This window comes from Aphelocoma coerulescens, chromosome 3 (genome assembly GCF_041296385.1).
Source record: "Aphelocoma coerulescens isolate FSJ_1873_10779 chromosome 3, UR_Acoe_1.0, whole genome shotgun sequence".
NCBI classification, from domain to species: Eukaryota; Metazoa; Chordata; class Aves; order Passeriformes; family Corvidae; genus Aphelocoma; species Aphelocoma coerulescens.
The window spans coordinates 120,095,795-120,117,118 of record NC_091016.1 but is presented as its reverse complement, the minus strand read 5'-3'; the positions used below and the strand labels follow the sequence as shown (position 1 = coordinate 120,117,118).

General features: G+C 40.9%; 1 protein-coding gene across 2 annotated transcripts in view; it reads right to left on the bottom strand.

Moving 5' to 3' along the window:
* CLIC5 (chloride intracellular channel 5) overlaps window positions 1-21,324 on the bottom strand; it is a 77,702-nt gene that overhangs the window by 30,483 nt on the left and 25,895 nt on the right. The window contains exon 1 of one of the 2 annotated variants that reach the window (XM_069011764.1): window positions 19,734-20,065. The exons of the other annotated variant lie outside the window; for it this stretch is intronic. Coding sequence (XP_068867865.1) covers window positions 19,734-19,796 — 63 coding nt within the window. The 5' untranslated portion in view covers window positions 19,797-20,065. Of the gene's footprint in view, window positions 1-19,733; window positions 20,066-21,324 lie in introns of those variants that run through there. 2 annotated transcript variants of the gene reach the window in all.

The window sequence follows — 21,324 nt, the reverse complement described above, 5'->3', positions numbered from 1 at the left end:
CTTCCTACACCAAATATATACAAATATATATATATATGTTTACACACATATGTATTAATTAAATTTGGTATATATTTTTTTTTTCCCAAGAGACCATATTTCAGCCTGCTCTGCTGTGAGGAATTTCTGAACACCAAGACTGACTTTCACAGGGTGATGTACAAGGGAAAAGTCCCCAGAAGAGTGAGAGTCATTAAGTAACACCAGCAGTACTATAGAAAGAAATCACACAGAGGATGTCTTTAATTTATATACTTTTAATGTCAGCAAAATATGGGCTAAAGGATGGGTATTAATGCAGGCTGACATTCCCACAGTGGCTAGAAGTTTTAGATCAGAAGTGAGACAATTTGAAGGCAGCTGTTTTCTCACAAGTATCAACTCTCTACACTTGGCAAATCAGGCCACAAGCCACCCAACATGAAAAGCTGATTTTAAAAGCCTCAGTAAGAGGGAAGTATCACTGACACTGATTTTCTTGAGCAACTAGACAAAAAATTAAGAGTGTTGAAAACTAAATCTCCATTGGAAGAATATTCTTTGAGGAGCTCACTTGGAATTTGACAAATACCTGATGGAGATGCACAAAGGCTTTGGCCGTATCACCTTGGGAATACACCTGGAGTTGTGGTCTTTGGCCAGCCCCTGAGGACAGGCAGGGTGCTGGGACCACACAAAGCTGTGCAGTCACAATGTGCAGCTCAGCAGGACCCACAGGGTTCCTGGCTGCCCAGCAGCCCATCCAGCAGCCCAAATTTCCTTTTAAAATTACTATTGCAGTTTCCCTCCTCACAGAAAACCTACCACAGCCTCTGTTTAGTATCACTGGGAATGTTTTAAAATGGGTTTTTAGACTTAGAGCAACTTAGAGCAAAATCTTGAAATTCTTCAAAACCAAAAATTGCCATTCTTATCATAGTTCTTAATAGCAGATTGTGCACGAAGTTCCTGTGCTTTGGGACATACTGGACAGAAAATACAGGTGTTTCATTCTTGGCTTGATGGACAAGTAACAATCATCCTTTACACTTCTTCCTGAGCCTTTTCCAATCTAATAAAGCAGCATAAAGACTGTTCCCATCACTCACCAGGATCCTGGCACAGAATCCTGGGTACCAACATCAGCCAGTGGATGCAACCTCAGAGAACAGCTTTTAAAATCTTTGCTTCATGGGGACCCATCAATAATACACTGTGAATGAGACACCACAGGAACAAGAAAAGAACTCAAGAGATGTCAGATACATACACTTAACATATAGAAAGATACTGGAACAAATGAGTAACAGTAACTCACAAGTGTATGGGGAAATCTAAAGTAGATAAGAAAAGACAATTTGGACATATCAGGAACAAATAACATGAATTAAGCCAAGTAAATTTTGTTCTCTTCCAGGTTTGCCAGTACTTTGGGTAGGAAGGAAGCACCAGGTGCCCAGAAGCGGACCTCTGTAAGGTTTATGACATCAGATCCAGATTGTATTTTCATTAATAAAATAGGGAAACAGGACCTGCATGAAACCTTTGCAAAGTGCTTGTATGAGTAGTTGAAAAAATACTTACGGAGCAGCAATAATAAAGTTTCCTGTTAGCGTTTAAACACATAACAAATAAAGGTACCATAAATGTCTGTGACAAGATGAGTCATATTTAATGTTTCCATTAGCAAAAGGGAGGAAGGAACAGAGAGAACCTTACAAAATTTCCTGACAACAATGAGCACAGAGAGGTTACTGGGATTTCCCAGGAGAGGAGTAGACTCAAAGTGATGCTAGGAAGTTGGAACAAAGTGTCTGAAATCACTTAAATGAAAATTCAGCAAAATAAACCTCAAGGTGCAAGATGTGAGAAAAACAAAATGTAACGCACAAAATGCAGGATGGGGAATAGCTGGTGAGGGCAAAGTAAAGGAGGTTTCACATAAATCACAAACAATGTGAATCATCAGTCTGTGCACCTACAGCAAACAGCAACAAGATAATGAGATGTACATGTGTTATCCTACTACCACATAACAGTCCTCAAGCATGTATAAGACTGTTTCACAAAGAGGATGATGATCCATTGTTGTTCATGCCCACAGAGGATGGGATTAAGCATTTTGCTCAATTTGCAACAATAAAGATTTAGGAGGGAAAAAAGCTAGTGTAATTATAGGACTAATGAAACACAAAGCAGGCTTTCTAAGGAGGTTGTGTAATCTGCATTTAGTGGAGGCTTTGAAGAAATCAAAAGAAACCGGTAAAACTGGTCTTGATTTATTTCATCCGGCTGCAGAGGGGAAAGGGGTCATAGGATGTTTTAAAAACCCTTTCTAACAGTATATATTAGTGACTCTGGCAACAAAGCTGCTCTTACTGCCAGTGCTGGATGCTTGATTGCTCAGACATTTGCTGCCCTCCGACTTGCACAGGATGAAGTCTGGCCCCAGTGAAATCGATGGCAAATTTGCCTGTGACTTTGACAGGACCAGAATTTCACTCAGAGGTTTCATGGCCAGAAGGGACAATTATCATAATCTCTCCTGACCTTTTGCATCATACAAACATAGATTTCGCTCAGCCTGTAGCCAACATCTTGTGGCTGAACTAGAACATATGTCTTGGAAGGGTTTTTGGGAGAGGCACATGCCTCACATAGAGTGGTAGTAAAATCCCCTCTAGCGTTGCCTTTTTGCATTGCAGGGAGCAGCTCTCACTCCCAGGGAAGACAACATCCCATTTACGCGGTTTTCCAAAAGCCACCTAACTTGTCACATCACTTATACATGTAATCTTTTCTCATTTATCAATTGCATCTATGCATGTGGGTTCAAGGACTAGAAGGAACCTTGGTGACAGGATCTGGGGAATCAGGACACAAGTATTCAGAAAATTGTCACAATTTTAGTAAAAGTCAATAGAGATGCTGAAGCATCAGCTACTGGTGGTTGTTTCGGATACAATGGTTTATCTCATAGGAAGAGGGACTTTGAACAAGAAAATCACAAATACTTTTTTTTAAGATAAATAAACTTAGAATCCTAATGGTTCTGGTTGGAAGGGACCTTAAAGATCATCTATTTCCAACTGCTCTGCCATGGGCCAGAACACCTTCCATTATCCCAGGTCGCTCCAAGCCCCGTCCAACCCGGCCTTGAACACTTCCAGGGATGGGGCAGCCACAGCTTCTCTGGGCAACCTGTGCCAGGGCCTCACCACCCTCACAGGGAAGAACTTCTTCCCAATATCCAATCTCAACCTGCTCTCTTTCACTTTGAAGCCATTCCCCCTTGTCCTGTTGCTCCAGGCTCTTGTAAATATTTTCTCTCCATCTTTCTCGTTGGCTCCCTTCAGGTACTGGAAGGATCTTGTCCTTCAAGACATTGATACTGGTGACTGTTCATGCTCTGCATATCCATAATGCAGCTCCTTCATTCTGGAAGCTTAAGCCTGCAGGATCTTATTAGGGTTTTTGCCTTTAAGGTGCCACACCCATTAATGTGTTCCATTCTAACAGAGTAGGTTCTGGATGTCCCATCCCTGGAAACGTTCAAGGTCAGGCTGGACAAGGCTCTCAGGAAACTGATCTAGTTAAAGATGTCCCTGATTATTGAAGGGGGGTCAGACTAGATGACCTTTAAAATGTCCCTTCCAGCTCAAAACATTTTATGATTCAATGATAACATACCTTGTCTAATTCCGTAACAGCCAGTATTCACACAAAATATTCCCACTAATGATAAATTTTCCACTGACTTCAGTGAAAGTAGAGTAATACTTTGGATTCACTGGTTTCTTCCTAATAAATGATTAAAACCACAAGTGGTTCTATGTGCTCTGAAGAAAGAATTTGTGAGAAAGAATCTATTTATCTATTCACAAAGCACCAATTTTAATACTTTCAGATATTGACGATTCTATATCCTGAGAGCTAATTAGATACAAAAAAAAAAATCATTTCCCCCTGGGGAAGTTGCAGAAAATAAAATGAGAGATAGATCATTATCCAAAGGAATCGCAGGCAATGCAAATTATAGCCAAATTATTCCTGTTTCTAGTGGAGATCAGGTGCAAATACAGGAGTTGTTTCTCCAAAACAAGATCTGTGCATAGCTCCCATTACAGTACCAGAATCCTGCAGGCAGTTTTTCTTGTAAGAATCAAATCTAGCACATCTGGAATTTGCACGTCTGTTAAAAATCTCTGAGCCAGGGGTAGTAATCTGGTCATATAGCATATTCTGCAAATGTTGGTGAATTGCAGCCAAATTTCCATGCCTCTAAGCAGCATATCAGACTAACAAATAATAACAGCAGCCAGGTGCTGAAAGTTAACGCTGAACCCGAAATAAGATCCAGGGCTGAATTATTTATTGAAATTCCATGACTTTATTTGCAGTATTAGAAAAGAGTCACTTGCAGGCACTGCATATAAAGGTCTGAATGGTGGGTGTTGCAGATAAGGGCATTTACCATATCAGCTGACCCCATAATGTGTCCTCGGGGGTCTTGGTTTGTATCTTATTATCATCATAAAAATACAGTTCATCAGTTACTTTGAATGGGTTAAAAGAGCAATTGGCAGCCCTCAGGAGGTGTCCCGTAGTGGGTAGGACTGGGTCTTCCTCTCTCCTTCTGCATCTCCGAAGTTCAGAGCCCTGCAGAAGGCACAGGGAGAAGCTCTACCCCAAAATGTGATGAGTGTTTGTGACTTCCACGGAAAGCAGATCAAGCTGTGCTGCAAAGAGCAGCAAACCACAGGCCCAAACCAGTCTTTGGTGTGTTGTTTGCACCTCAGTGTGACTTCAAGTGCAACCCACAGTCACTCCAATAAACTAATTATCAATACAATATTACCGGTATTTGGACTGAGCCATAATGCCCTGGGAATAAAAATGCCTTATAAATAAATTTTCTGGTTTCCAGCTACTCACAGAGAAATAATTACAGAGTTTAGTATTGAGGGGATATTTTTTTCACTTTTAGTATTTTCTTCCTTGCTGTATTTGTTCATCTGATCATCTACACAGACATGCAATCATATTTAGCCATTAGAAGGGTGTTGCACTACAAGGCAGTCTTTTCTGATGCCACTCTGAATATTTCATTAAACAAGAAACAGAGAGCAAGTTCTGAGTTTATAAATGGAAATACATGCAGTGAAAGCAAGAGTCTAAGACATACACACAAACAGCAAGTAAATGTTCCTTGTTACTCACCTAAAAGCAAAACAATTTGTGTGCTCAATATCAAGGGATGGAGAAAATAAACAGTGATGCTTTCCAAAAGCTACTGAGCCATTTTGAATAAGTGTGTGTATGAGTAAAAGTAGAAGTTACAAATTTTTTTTGCAGTATGGGCTTCTGAAATTAATATATGACAAATGTTGTTAACAGAAAAAACAGTCAGCTCAATGAGAGGAGTTTGGAACACATCTCTTATTTAGTCAGTATCCCAGCGCAGGATGACTTCTTAAATTCCTGTGTCTGTACTGTTTAGGTCAGTTTGAAATGCTTTAAAAACTGTTCGTAGGAAACAGTTTTGATAATTTTATCGAAACAAATTTTGACTTGCTGCTCAGACTGAACTTCCTCTAATTTCATTTTATCCTCTTATGGAGGATGAAAAAAAACAAACCCAAAGCTTTATTAAGTTTAATTCAATGCTATTAATTAAAATAATCCATCGCCCCTTCCCTAGCACATCTTCACCTCCTACTGTCCTTTTGTTTCTGGGATCCTTGACCATGCTGTTGATTCCAAATATCATCTTTTGTTTTTTTATTCTTATCACTCCTAAGTTCCTCATATTCCAAGTGGAGCACCCTCCAAAATGCCCAGCAGTGACCCCAGAATGGTTGCACACCAAAACTCTTCTCCAGCCTGTTCTTTCCTCTCACAGCTGTCTCAGAAGCAATCAGTAGCCTTCTTCCCAAATATCTCTTGCTCGCTCTCTTCCCTCCACAAAAAAAAAAAAAATTTTGTTGATTTTCTTTCATTTTATGCCCCTCACCTTTCAGCCATATTCCCCATTCCCTGGCCTTCACCAATGATTTGATGTCAGCAACACTGAGATCTCACCTCCAGCTCCCATCCCTTTCTCTGGCTCTCCACTCTGCTTCTCTGACATTGTCACCCAGCTGGCTTTATTCAAATTAAACCAATCCTTTTCAATATGGTGGAAATGGAGTGTGACACAAGGATCATGCCCTCTAAATCACCTCACCCATTATTGTTAAGTTCACAAGAAGGTTCCACGTTCTCTGGAGACAATCCAGGTTAATCAGGTAATTGAGAAACCAGCATTTGGCAAGAGAATTTCTGAATATTTTCTATACATTTGTGTACAGTTAAGCCCAATTCCCTCAAGTATGTGAATAAGATCTGAAGAATTAGCAATAGCTAATCTTTTCATCTTTACTTATGATTCTCTCTAAAATGATTCTCTCAATTTTTTTTCCTATTGTTGTCAAATGTCAAGCACACACGGGTGATCTTTCAAAAATAACAAATAAGAGAAATCCTATAATTTCACACTTCCAATAAAAAGCTAAACATCTGTTAGTACAAAATCCCTCCTTCTGGCAGCATGGCACAAGGTGATTAGTACTAACACTGCACTCACTTTCAAAGATCCTGGATATGGCTTTAAATAAATGTTAAATAAATATTCAAATAATTTTTAATGAATTAAAAAATTAATAATCCTTGGTGGCCAGAGCAAAAGAGATGTCATGTGACTAATTATAACCTTATAAATTTTATAAAGTTTATATAACTTTTTAATGAAGTTTTATAACTTGTTCAAAGTTCCCGTCTTGGCCACATCCTTCCCCAGTTCTTCAAGGCTGGACCTGAAGAGCTGTCTACAGTGAGCATTCAGTATTATTGTTGAATCATCTCTTTTAAGATAAACTCTGAATCATGAAGCCATCGAGCAGAGATTGTGCTCAGTAAGAGAACGAGGTGTTTCCACAAGCACGGATCATGGGGCTGCGGGTGTCAATGAGCCAGGATGGGCAGTGCATACTTCCCACTCTGAAACAAGTCTTCCCACACCCATGTTCACCTGCCTTTATTACAGACTGAATAGCAAGAAGACTTATGGAATGTTTAGAGAAATATGTAATTGAAGATTTGTAAATATGGAATTGAAATATGTAATAAAACATTACATTTGTACACTCCTAGGAGCTCCTTGTGGCTCCATCTTGGAGCAGGGTGAGTACTGAGTGCTCAATGCAGAGAAAACATAATTTTTGAACTTCAAATAAGACCCAGCCCTATGACGGGATCTAGAGCTTAACTCAGAGCTTAACTCTGAGACTCAGAGCTATTGTTAAGAAAGAACACAAAACCAAAAATTCAAATTTAGCACATCTCGGTACAAGAAAGGGCAACTCAGTAAATCAAGGCAAAACAGAATTCCATGTCAAACTGCATGGGTGAGTCAATATTGAGAAATTAAAAGTGAATTAAAATTAATTAATGCTAATTGAAGACTGAAAATAGACTTAATAATTAAGGGCATTGTTGCATTGGATCCTCTTGGCATGTCCTGGGCATTTAAAAGAACTGAGCACAGAAAAACAACTAAAACTGCCATTCTGAGAGAACCTAGAACCTGCAAGAATATTCCGTGATTCAATCCCTCTTCATTCAGGAAGAGCTTTTGAAAAAAATACTATAAATAAAATAAACAAACAAAACAGGTCTTCAGTTGCAAACTGAATCAGCAGCAATGGCTCATCACAAAACACAGGGCAGTGAAAAAAATAATTTCCCCCCATGATATGCATTTGCATCTGTTTGAAGTTGCCCATTCAGCAGCTAAAAGCAAAAGGAAAGCAGTAAAACAACGTGCCTGTTGACCCACACAAATTGAGTCACAATCCAGAAAAACACCAGCAACAATAGCGATGATCCATCGGGGTTGGTTTCTCTGATTTCCACTTGTTTGGGACAATACACAGGTACAGGCATGCACCAGCACACAGAACAACAGCTACATGCCCTGGATGTCAAGGTTCAGGGTGTTTACTTGGGTGTCAAAATGTCATGGGGAGGACAAGTTTGGCAATTCATACAGAAAAGCACCAGCCCAGCCTGAGAATTAATTCAGTATTATGTCAGGATTTAATCCACAATGACTGAGTAGCTTTTACAGTCACTCATCTGCATAAAGGGAAAAGAGGGGAAATTTTATCTGGACATGTTACTGGGCTACACAGATATGAAAATGGATGTTGGGGCAAATATTTCATAGGGAATGAAGCAAAGGCACAGGGTTGTGATGTGACTTAGGCAATGACAGACAGAAAGGGAATTCAGCTCTTGTATCTTCCAGTTTAGCTCTTCCTCATCTCATCTTCAAGGTCTGTCCTGTACTGACACAGCACTCATCTGCTCAGCCTTTGGAGGCTCTTCCAAAGTCCGGTCCTTGCATAACCAGGTATGATAAGCATATAAGGTAAGTAATCCCGTGTTTAACCACCACCTGAATTAATCACAATCCATTATCACACCCAGGACATGTAAGCAGCCTCTCAACATCATTTCTGTCAGACTGGCCTCAACCAAATTTGTGCTGTCATTCAGAGACACAGAAAACAAAGACTCCTTCCGTGCTTGAACCAAGCCCTGTTCTGCTTTGGCAAGACCTCCTCCATTGCAGTGTCCTGCTGGTTTGCAGATTTTCTGGCAAGTTTATTCCTTGATTGTCCCTAATTATGTGTGCTTCATTACAGCATATCTAGTCTTGATCTGACCAGAGGCAGACAGGGCATGACTTCTTTGGTGTTTCATTCCAACAGTTAATCACCTTTACAAGTTACTATTAAGCATACTCCTAACCTGATGACATTTGACCTTAACTATTAGTATGTTGCACAGAGAAGTTGTGAATTCCTCATGCCTGGAAGGGAGAAGGCCAGGCTGGATGGGGCTTGGAGCAATCTAGTCTAGTGGAAGGTGTCCCTGCCCATGGCAGAGGGATTGGAAATAGACAGTCCTGAAGTGCATTCCAACTCAAATCATTCTGTGATTCTCTGTCTTGCTATACTTGTTACCACTGTACTAAAAAGACCCCACAGATATATTCAATATTGCAGTCAAGTGATGTTTGCTCTTTTAATTAAAGGAGAATGCCATCCTGAAGGCAGTCTATCTTGAGCAATTTTTAGCTTTAAAATTATTCTTCTCTACTTCTTTTCCAACGTCCTAACACACGTAAGCTCTATGTGTGTTTAAAACAGCCAGCCAAAAGATAATTTAAACCTTGACCCCTCCCTACTAATAACAATGACCAAAAAAAAAGTAAAAATGCATAGCTTTGACTAGTATTATGCGTGTGTCTGTTATTGGGCTATTTACTGTGAATTACTAAGCCTCTGTGGCACATGAACACTAAATCAGTCATGCTAAGTGCTGTACAAAACCCAAAAGACACAAGAGCTGTGACTAAAGGACAGAGCACAGGACCAAGGTGAAGTTCTTGCTGGCCCTCCTCGCACAAGGCCACGGCTTCTCAGCTTCTGCACCTGTGCAGTGCTGACCATGACTGTACAGTGCTTCAGAAATGCTATAAAAAGGCATTTTTTTTTATCTCAGGGAATGGATTTTGCAAAGACAATCATGTTCAGAGGTGGCTGCCAAAGCACAGAGCAGCCTCCACATCCTCCTTTGCAGAACTGGGATTTAAGGATGCTTAATTGCTATCAGCATCTAGGAAGGCTGGAGAACTTCTAGTATCACCCTGTGTTTTACTACTAAGAATTAAAAAAACAAAACCCAACACTTTCACAAAAAAAAAAAAAATCCATCTTCTGAACATTTAAAACTGATGCTAAATAGCCTTTTCTGAATACACACAGTTGCTGAGCTCAGTTGTCCAATGTTTTCTGAGATGGAACATACAAGGATTAGCTCATCATACTTTGAACTCCACTGCGAGCCTGTAGCAGCACACTCTCTTTGGAGGTAATGAGCCCTTTTCCAAGCAGTAGAACATTACACTTATATGTCTTTACTAGCAGCAGAAGTTTTAAAAAAAAAAATCAGATCTTCTTTGGCATCTTCTTGATTAAGAGAAACAGAAACTAAAGCCATACCTAAATCAAGCAAACTCACCCTGTGCATAAACCCCATTTCCAGAATCATGAACAGGTTTTAACACCTAAGATACTAGTGGATGCTAAACTGAGTCATGATATGATTTTCTTAGACCAGAGGAAGAAAAAATTGGCCAGAGAAGTTGTGGATGCTCCATTCCTGAAAGTATTAAAGTCCAGGCTGGATGAGGCTCTGAGCAACCTATGGAAGGTGTACCTGCCCATGGCAGGGGAGTGGGAATTACACAATCTTTAAGGTCCCTTCCAACCCAAACAATTCTATGACTCTATGAAATGCAAGAGAAGCAACAGAAATAGTTAAGAAATGGCTTTTTTACAGACTGATTTACGTAAAGAAGGGGGGAAAAATTACTATTCCCATATAAAATATTTGCAAGTTTTACAGAATTTAAAGTAAATTAAAATCAGTCTCAGCCTTGAATATTAGGCCTTGAACTTTTTAATTACATTTTGCAAGCTCATACAGGTGAATGCCATGGGCTTGTGTCATCTGCACTACACACAAAATTAGCATCTATCAAGATGACGATTTAGAAGAGCAAACTCACTATTTGAGCATCTTCATCCTTTAATATAATGTCCTTTATGCCAGAGTAGCTATAGCAGGGACAGCTTCAACTCCTACTGTCCTACAGATGTATTAGTAAGTTAATACAACACAGCCCTCCGGAAATGCATTTCAATTAGTGCTTTACTTCAGTTTTATGAAGGGTTGCCAGAAATACATATAAAGGAGCTATTTTAATGTCATTTGGAAATCAGGTGCACAGGGAAAAAATTGGAAAAGCATTTGAGCTCCAGATACATAATACCTCTTAAGAAGTAACCAGGCTACTTTGGGGACCAGCATAGAAATCATGGGGATTACAAGACTGGTATAAATTTATGAGTCTTTTTGTGTGTGAGAACAAGCAGGAAAAGCAGAGAAGTTGGTCCTACAGAACACGCAACACATCTCCACAAACCTGGCACTAGAGAAAGACTGGTATCAGAAGTTTATAAAGGTGAGGAGAGCTGGAAGAACTTGCCTTGGATCACTGAAGGAGGCAGAAAAACACAAAAGTAAAGAAATCCTGCCAAGAATTTGGGTCAAAACCTGGGAATATTACTGAGCTTAACATGTAAAATTTGCATTGCAGGACCTTTTCACAGTTTGATTAGAAAAAATAATAAAAATCAGAAGGTTTGAATGGTGGGAGCCGTGCTGTTGCTTTCTGTTAAAATAAAGTGCTGCAGTGCTCATTTGTTCATAGAATGGGAAGTAAAAAAAACCTTGGATTTTGACAACACTGGGGCCAGTTTAACATGGCAAAGCTTTGCTGTGTTGTGTTAGAGAACTGTATCTCAGGTGCTTTGTGGTCTAGTCCCTTTTCTGAGCACATCTCCTCTTATGACATTGTACCCATGAAATTTCTGTGGTGCATCAGTCACTGAATCAAAGAAGAATATGTGTTAAATTGTGGAAGATCACTTCAGGTAATGAACACCAGCATTAATAAATTTTGATACATATAGAAGAGTAAAATCATACACACTCTAAAAAATAAGTCATGAAATTATTCTTGAGAGGGACAGAATAATACTCACTTACAAAGAAACTTTAAGAGAGTCAGAGAAAAAAATCCTATGGACTCATCGTTCTACATTTACCTGTGTACTGGCAATCAAGTTACATAACAAACAGCAATGACATGTTGTAAATGCAGTCAGTTAGATTAAGTTCTACCCTTAGGTATTACTAGATAAAATTACTGGCTTTGGAACTGCAAAACACAGCTGGATACACTCTGAATTACTTCTGTTCCACTGTAATAATTTCCAAGTCTTAGGTTTAATATAAAAAACCATGCCAGGAATCCATGATGCTGATTAAACTCCTCAGACCTACAAAAACCAGATTTTTTAATTCATAGTTTCAGATGTACATACATACCCCTGTTACCCCATCTAGATGAGTTTTGCTGCATGTCAGCAACACAGAAGTGCAAAAAAATGGGGAGAACAAAAAACAAGGAAGGAAAGGGAGTAAGGAAATTTCCACGTGAAATTTTACTGTGTCAAACAAATCACTTAAAGCTATTTACAAATTAGCCATTACAGCTCCTTAGGTACCTGCTCTGATTTCCTACATCATGTAAGATTTACAGATTGAATCCAGCACAAAACCAAACCCTTCCTTATCCCAACTGATTCTCCCTGACTTTGTGTCAACCTTAGCTAAAAAAAAAAGTTTATCACTGAAATCTTCTGTTGATTCAAGTATAAAACTTAACACATAAAGTCACAGCTCTTTAACATCTGCCTGACTGTTAAAAAGCAGTAATTTGAAAAAGCTACCAGAGCTCTTAGCTGAAAAATGGAAATACTACTAACAAAATAATGTTTCTATTACCTATTTGCAGCACTGGTGGGATTATTGTGATGGTATCTGCCACATTTTGAAGAAGTATGTGCCACACAGGAACTAAGTGATATTGTTGCTGTGATGATCCATGTGCTCTCCTAAACAATCCTAACACAGCCTTCCATTAAACTCTATTTGACATAGGCAGGTGAATTGATACCAACATTAAATCCTGGAGCACAGGCAGACATACTTCCTGCTGGCTCTCTTGGAAAGGGTCCCTGTGTATTTTTGGGATGTTATGTCAAATGATCCCAGTGACATTTGCTGCTCTGGATTAGCCTCAGCAGAGCCATGTATTGCCAACAGAAGTTTCCTGAGGACACTTACTGGAGCTTCACTGTCATCACTGAAGCACAAATGCAACAACCTGTGAGCCTGACAAGATGGGAGCTGCCAGAGATGGAAAAAGAGCAAACTGCAGCTAAACATAGAGCACCCAGAGCACACTGGTGGCTATTTTTAAGTACCAGCAACAATAATTATGAATATAATCAGTTTTTCATGGCAAATTAAAACACGGTATTTACTCAATTTGACTATGTGGCTCAGAAAAGCTGGACTAAAGGAAGGAGCTAGCAAGTGGAGTTTAAACAAGATCTGAAATACACTTAGGCTGGCCTAATTCTGCTGCCACTGAACTCAGCAGTACAAAACTGACTCACTTTTGCGGCCATGACCCAAGCTGAATGTTTCTGAATTCTTATTTATTTGAATGAATACAATTTATAAAGGCATGTGAAGAAGGTATACATATTCAACAAAGCATTGGAATATGTTTCATTTTAATCAGATGTTTTGATCTCAATTAACATATATATATATCAATGCCATCAAGTTTAATAAAAGCAAGTAGCCACAGCCATTTATAGAGGAAAACCCCCAAATCATGGCAGATCAGGGTGTCATTCACCTTTAACCATAAACTAAGGATTAGACCATGAATTTAGGCAGGAGACACGGCTGGAAATCCCTTCTTAACTTGAGAACCAGTTTCCCAAGCAATCCTAAAAGCATTCCAGACTCGATTCAAGGTGGCAGGAATAGTGACTATATCCCTGCCAAGTCATTTTTTAAACTTGGCCTGCTTAAACTATTTACTGCCTGTCTCTAACATTCCCACCAACGAGGCCCTTGTCTTGACGCAAAACAAAACCTGCAAATGCTCAGAGACAAAACAGACACATAGAGACCCTGGGTTGTATAACTCAGGCTAAAGCTCCTTTAAAGTATTGTTTTTCTTCATCACAAGGAAAAACAAGCAATTTGTCATTTTAAAACATTTGCTAGGCTGTTATTTGGCAATTTATTGAATTTTTTTTTTAACAGTGTAAGTTTAAAGCAAAATTAAATCTTGCCAAGATGGATGTTTTTCCTCTATTTTTTAATGATTTTATTGAAAATGCTTAATAAAAAAATCAGAGAAGCAACTATCATTCCAGGCAGTGTTTCCCTGATTTAGGCAGGTCAGATGTGGAGTTGTTATTGATTTGTCATTCCAGTCACTCCTGATTTGACAAGATCTTAGCAGAACCATTACACTGAAATACTCAAGTCCCCCTGCATGGAACTTATGAAACTCATTTGCAGATGTTTAAACAAACCTAGTAAAATTATTTTCCTCCCTGGTGTCCAGACTACTGGCAAACCTCGTAAATTTTGTAACCTTAACACCAAAGCACAAGGCCAGGATGCTGGAAGAGGAGACTCAGGCTGCTGATCATGTACTGCCTCACTAAAACAAGTTTGAAGAGACACTAACCATGGTGCTCATCACCTTCTTGGCAGCTCCAAAAGGTAAAAATTCAAGACACAAAAAAAACCCTGTGCTCACACCACTTCCAGGGTGACAGCTGAAACAGACAGCTCTGTACATACCTGCTTTGTAGGGTGGTTATGGCTCCTTCAAAATGTGAAGGGCTTGGCAACAAAAAAATGTTATTGTCAGTCTTGGAGCACTAGACAGGTTGGACCAGATGTTTCAGTATCATTATTCTTCCTTGTGCTTTTTTTATCTTTGTTATTTCCTCTTTATCTAGAAAGTTTAACTAAACATAGGAATGATTTTGTATGAAAGCCAAGCTGAGCTCATAATACCCAGGAAATACCCACACTTCTCCAGAAACAGAAATTAACTCAGAGCCCTCCAGATCTGATTCTGAAACCTAATCATCAGGAAGAAAAACTTTTTGAGGGCAGTCTATGAATCAAATACACTGCAGAGCCTGTCTTGTTATAAAGGGTTAAAAGGTTCCTATCAAGTTACCTCTCCCTGCTTGCAAAGCCTGTACTGGTTGTGACAACCCTGAAATTCTGAAACTGAAATTAGTGACTCTCTTATATTAAAACCACAAAAGCCTTCATAGTGGGGGGTGATTGCTTGTAACAGGTGTAACACTTTTATTTATATCTTCCTTTAAGGCTATGTGACAACTTCACCAAATCCAAACCCAGGGTGGTTTGAAATCACCTTTCAGCAGAAATATCTTTTAAAAAATCCAGAAAATGCACCAAAAATGCCAAAATAAAGCAAACAAACAAACAAGACTTGCTCCTCCCTGAGATTATTTCTGGGGTAATTGTGTCCGAAAGAGGGGCAGCAACACCTTCCTGAGAGCAGCAGCTCCTGGGACTTTGATGGAGCACACTGTTGTTGATGGCTGCTCTGTCCTGGAAGCCAGGCTCTCTGACTGACCCATTCATTCATAAATAGTAGGTTTGGTGCAAAATCCTGCCATCACTTTTAGACATAATCCTAACGGAACCCAGTCAGCTGGCAGATGGGGACGCGTTAAATGTTGGAAGCAGTGACTGTGGAAGCTCAAGGCCTTTGAGAGGTCTCTCTTGATTTGTAAATTTGCAGCACCTTCACATTTTCTCTCAGGGCTATTCAGTTTGACCGTGGGTGAACACTTTGAGAAGTAAAGCCTTACACCTTTTAAAGCAAAAGCTCTTGCTCACCTAATCCTAGAATGGTTTGGGTTAGAAGGGACCTTAAAGATCATGTCATTCCAACCCCCCTGCCAAGGGCAGGGACACCTTCCAATATATCAGGTTGCTCAGAGCCCCATCCAGCCTGATCTTGCATACTGCCAGGGATTCACAACTTTGGGCAACCTGTCCCAGGACCTCACCACCCTTACAGTACAGAATTCTTCCTAATATCTAATATAAACCTACCCTCCTTTAGCTTAAAGCCATTCCCCTTTATCCTATATGCCCTTGTGAAAGGTCCCTCTCCAGTCCCCTTTAGTCTATAAGGTTTTCCTGGAGTTTTCTCCAAGCTGTCTTCATAGCAGAGTGTTCCAGCCCCGTGATCAACTTAGTGGCCTCTTCTGGACTCATTCCCGTGGGTCCACATCTTCCTTCTGCTGAGGACCCCAGACCTGGATGCAGCACTGCAGGTGGGGTCTCAAAAGAGTGGAGTAGAGGGGATAAATCACTTCCCTCGACCAACTGGTCCTGCTGATTTTAGTGCAGCCCAGGATGCTGATGAACATATTCCTAATATTAATCCATCAATGCCACAACAATGACTCTTTCTAGAAGCAGCTGCCTACCAGCTTACCACACATTCTCCTACCACGATATCACCATCTTTTCACTATCAGAAACACGGATTAAGATATATCTTGTTATAGACTGCTTCTAAAGCCGGAAGATTTTAAAAATGAAATGTACTATGGTCCACTTGTGGGATTTGTTTGCTTTCTAGACTGCATTCTGAGCAATGCAGTCTTCTTTGCATCTTTGGTTTTTTTCCCATGGGTGCAATGTATCTCCCTTCAAATACCTTTCAATACCTTTTGGTATTAAGTACTAGTCTAGTCCTGAAAGGGAAGGAATGTACATCCAAACACCCGTTTCCATTGCAAACAGAAAAAAGCCACAAAAGTCCTGTGGTCCTCCCTTATGGATTTTAATTGTATTACTTCATGTAAAAGGAGCACTATTTCAGTTTTGTCGTTATGTTCACGCATACAGGTTCAAGATTGCCAGGAAAAGCTAAGCATACCTTCCATCAGACTGAGATTGTCATTTATACAGAAGCACTTTGCTTCTCCAGCACACAAAGGACTGAAATCAGCCTGACTTACAACAAGCTGGCTTAAGCACAGAGCAGGAGCTACCTCCCGATGTTCCCTTCCCCAGCACTGCAGCCGCCAGCACCTCACGACCCCACGCATCAAAACATTTCTGGCAGCCTCCTCCAATTCCCTGTCAAACAAGTTTAGAGAAGCAATTGCCGGAGCTTCAGCATTCAGCAAAGGCCTGCTCACACAAGTTGCACGTCTGATCAAGGTGGCACCACCTCCCTGGCAGATCTCACGGCTCCCACCATCGCTCTCCTCGTGTCCTACCCCAGATTTGGGGGGGGGTTGCTCTCAATCAAGCACCTTGCAAGAAAAAACACTTGTTCACAAAAAGATACCTCACAGATCCAGGTTAGGGCACCGTTAGAAAACGAGTGAAATCAATGGGGATGATAACAAATAGGTGTGATAACCACTTAACCTGTCCCTGCCACAGCAGCTCAGCTGTGTCCTGGTGGTGCCCAGCCTGTCTGTGTGGCTCAGGAGATCCTGAGCCAACCTGCATTAGGTTACAGAGCAGCTCTTTTGGTTACAACCCCGCTCTCTGCTTGTCTTTCTGAGGCTCCTGCGCTCCTGGTTGATAAACAGAAAAGGGAAATAGACCAATTGTGTAACACCTTTCTTTTTTTAACCTGAGACAGAAAATGCTCTTATTAGGGACACTGTGGCTGGTGAGAAACAGCCCTTTCTGGTTTATTTGGGCTTGTGGAAGCTACAGTTTCCACCAGGCCACATATACTGCCCTATGTTTTCTCACTGATCTCTGTATTTTCTGTGTGTTCATTCAAGGATGCAGGACAGAACCCTTTTCCTTGGCCGAAGTATCAGCTCTATAAAAATCAAATGAGGAATTGCTCATTGATCCCAACATCCTTTGCTGTTAGAACTTGCCTCAAGTGTGGTCCAATATATTTACATTTGCCACTTGTCCCAGTATTTCATGGTCCTCCAGAAGTTGCCACTTTTCTGTTCTTTCCAGCCTTAAAACAGAAAAAGTATCTTCTCCTTTGCAGAGTGCCTCCTGGATCAGACTTCCTGTTTATCTCCCCTTACTAATATCCTATTATTTGCAAAGTCACCCTCCAGAAAAGTTTTCACCTGTTCATGATGATCTCACATGCTCCTTTTTTTCAGCTTTCAGCTCGTCTCTCCTTTGGATGTTCTTCTCCTTTTATTTTGAAACTTCTGAGGTGTATAATTTAATACTCTGGTTACATACTTTACTATACAACCTTTTAAACTTTTAATTAAATTAATGGCACCTTTCCAAAACATCAAGAATTGATATTTTTCAACCTAAATGGAAAGTCTCCAGGAACATACCAATTAATTCTTTTGCTCCAGCTCTGAGTTTTATGTGAGTCTCTATGCAATCCTGTAATATGCATTATGCAGGAAGTGACATTACTAAAAATATTCTTTCTGGAGTTATAAATCTTCAGGTGGTGGCATGGTTTAGTTTAATGCAGTGCTCATTTTTCCCACTATCTTATGGATCCAGAGCTTCACACAATGAATCTGGGCAATGACCTTCACTTTAACAGCTGATGTAGTCAAAGAACCACATATCACAAACATCCATGTCAGCCTCAGTGAAATAGTGTGAGCACTAAAATAAACCAGTAGCTACAGATTTCCATTCCAGCACATATTTGACTGATGACAGAGTGCCAAACAACATCATCAGCCTATTTTTTAGCCCATAAACATCTCCATTTACCTCAATTTGATAGAAACAACTTGTAGGAGGTAAGGTATCTGGCTGTAGGGACTCATGCTGCTCCATTTTAGAACATTAAGGTCTCTGTACAAAGGATCTACAGGGCTCTAATGAACCTGAAATTCTTGTCAAATCTGTTTTCTAGGGAAAAAGACCTTGCTGCTGGCTCATTCAAAGTAGCTGCCCCTGAACTGACTGGTTTTGGAAGATGTGTGAAGAGGCCATGTATACACATCATGGATGTGGCTGACATTTCAACTTACAGCCCAAAATATCCATCAGCGAGTACAAAGTAATTACATACTCTCATCTTGACAAAAGGGAGGAGTTGGAATTTGCTTTCCCAGCCTTTCAGGGCTCTGTTTGCTACGGGTCTGAGGTAACTCCTACGTATTAATAATAATCCTATGGATTTTAGGGGTGGTTTAGGCTCAGAGAGACCAAACACCTGCAAGTGTTCCAAGTCAGGCTGGGCAAGGTTTTAAGAAACCTGGTCTAGTGGCCTATGGCAGGAGAACTGGAACAAGATGATCTTTAAGGTCCCTTCCAACCCAAGCCATTCCATGATTTTACATGGGCTTAGGGGATTTCAGCCTCAGTGTGTGTAGAGGCTTTAAATACTATGAACATCAAAAAATCTGAGCTCTTCACTGAGACAGAGTCTGCACAAGTTTGCTATTAATAAGGTTGTATGTGTCATGGGTTTCAACTGTGCCACTGGTTTTAATGGTAAGAATTTCACAGCCTGAGACCAACAGTTGCACACAACTTGAAACATTCTGAAACCCTACCACATAATAGGTTAGCAATTTTTCTGTATTTTCATTAAATTGGTTTCTGTTCTCAGTTACCCTTCTATAAAATCAGAATGAGCTTCGGGCTGAGGAAACCAACCATAAAAACTGATTTAGTTTTTATTGGTTTAGAAAAAAAAGAAAGTATTGCAGTAAATAATTGGAAGACTGAGAGCTTATCGCAATCCTTATTGGTTTATGGTCCATCAGCATTTCAGACCTGACAGATTCTGCTGAGGTACCAAATCCTGATACCCCTCAGCTCTTCCCAAAAATGGAAAAGAAAGTCAGGATTCATAGAGCAAAACCTGAAGCCTACAGCCTCAAGTCTAAAGTTAGGACACAGTACATTGCAGGCAGCAGGCTAAGAATAACAGAACAAACTCATGAGGAGAGAATTAACAATAAAACACAGGAACTCTGACTCTCCCTCCACAACATTACCTAATTCTAATGCCACGAAAAAGAAAGCAGAGTGAGCATGTGTGTGAGAGATAACAGGCTGTCACAGCACCGCTTCCACTCAGTGCCAGAAAATTAAAGTTTGATTATTCAATAGAAGCTGAGCCGATCTGAGAGTCACACTAGTGTCCAGTTCACAGCACAACTTACCTTCACAAAGAGCTCAATTTCAGGGTCCTTTCCTTCCCCATTAGCAGCAATACAGTCTGTCATTTTTCGCCCCCAAGGCTCCCAGCTGATCTCTTGCTATTAAGTGGCAGAAAAATGTTTCAGCTGCACGGCGTGAGTTTCTCTTTTGAACCGCTCTCACAAAGCTCTTAAAATATCATTTATAATGATAAAGCTCAAAAGCAGTGGAGTAAACAAGTTTTCAGGTTGTTAAATTAACAATTAAGAAGAGGCAGGCAGCAGTCCCTGTTACGGCAGTTCTTCAGAGCAACAAGTGCTGCTGCGCTCTGAGCAGAACTGCAGCCCTCGCTATCCGCCCAAAATAGCCCAGAGCATAAAAAAAGAGAGGGTGGGGTTAAATTCATAGGGGAGGAGACAAGCTCCTGGTACCTACGGCAGGATCAGTCTCTGAGCGAATAATTCTTCCCTTCCCCGTTTTCAGCATTTCTGTTGTTCCCTCCCTTATTCTACAGCTGGGAGCACCAGGGACAGGGAAGAAGGAAGTCCAGCAGCAGGGCTGGTTTCGTTGCTTTAAGCAACAGTGATGTTTGTCTCTGCTTTTCTGAAGGGTGTTTGTCCTGCCTCTAGCTGTTCAAAATCCTAATATTGTTATTGCTAAGAAAGGTAAGGAAAAAAGAGCTTGTGCACTGGCTGTTGGATCAATGCAAAGAACGGACAGAAGAGCAGAGCTTTGCCTCAGCAACCCCTGCCATGTGTGTGGTACAGAAGCCAAAACAGAATACTCAGGTGAGAGAAGCACCTGTGATGCCACCACTGCTGGTGGAGCACAGGAGCAGAGGAATGGGAATGTTTGGGTCCCAGAGATATTTCTCAGCGTGTCCCTCGCGGTGCTGGTTATAGAGGAGGGACAGGAGAGCCATGATTCGCTGGGTGGAACATGGGGGAACAGCTCCAAAGACCTCAGCCTGCTGCTGACGTGCTGCTGTCGTCTCTACTCCCTTTCCTTCGCCCTGCATTCCTTTGCGTGACTCAGAGGGCACCGCACAGCAGCCCTGAGCATGTGGTGGCACCTACAGAAAGTCCTGACACAGCCAAAAGTCACGAAGGGAGAGAGTGCTGGCACAGGAGGGAACAGCGGGCAGAGGCAAAGGGGTCAATGGCACCTCCTGCTCATCCCCATCCCTGCCTGGAGGGTCTTTGTGTCCTGCCCTCAGGAAGTCCCTTCCTGCACTTCTGTCCCCGAGCCTGTTTCAGGAGTGCCAAAGCTCTGGCTCACAGGCTGTTGGCAGCTCCAGCTGCCAGACATGAGCAGTTTTACCTTTCCCTTATGACACACAGAGGTCTTTTGGGGAAGGTTTTGACATGATCAAACACTCGCCTTTCCTGAAAGTGCTCTTAGCTGTGTGCTTTTGTGATGATCTCCAATTCCTTCCATGACCTCTAGGCATTTGACACAGCTCCAGGGAAGTCACAGCCAACATCTCTGCGGTCCTTTGGGTAAGTTCTACAGGAAATTTTCCTGCAACAGCTGCTTCATGTGCACGCCATGAAGGACTGAAATGGTTAACGAGTAAATCTCATTATGCTGTTGCAACTGTAATTACAACATAAT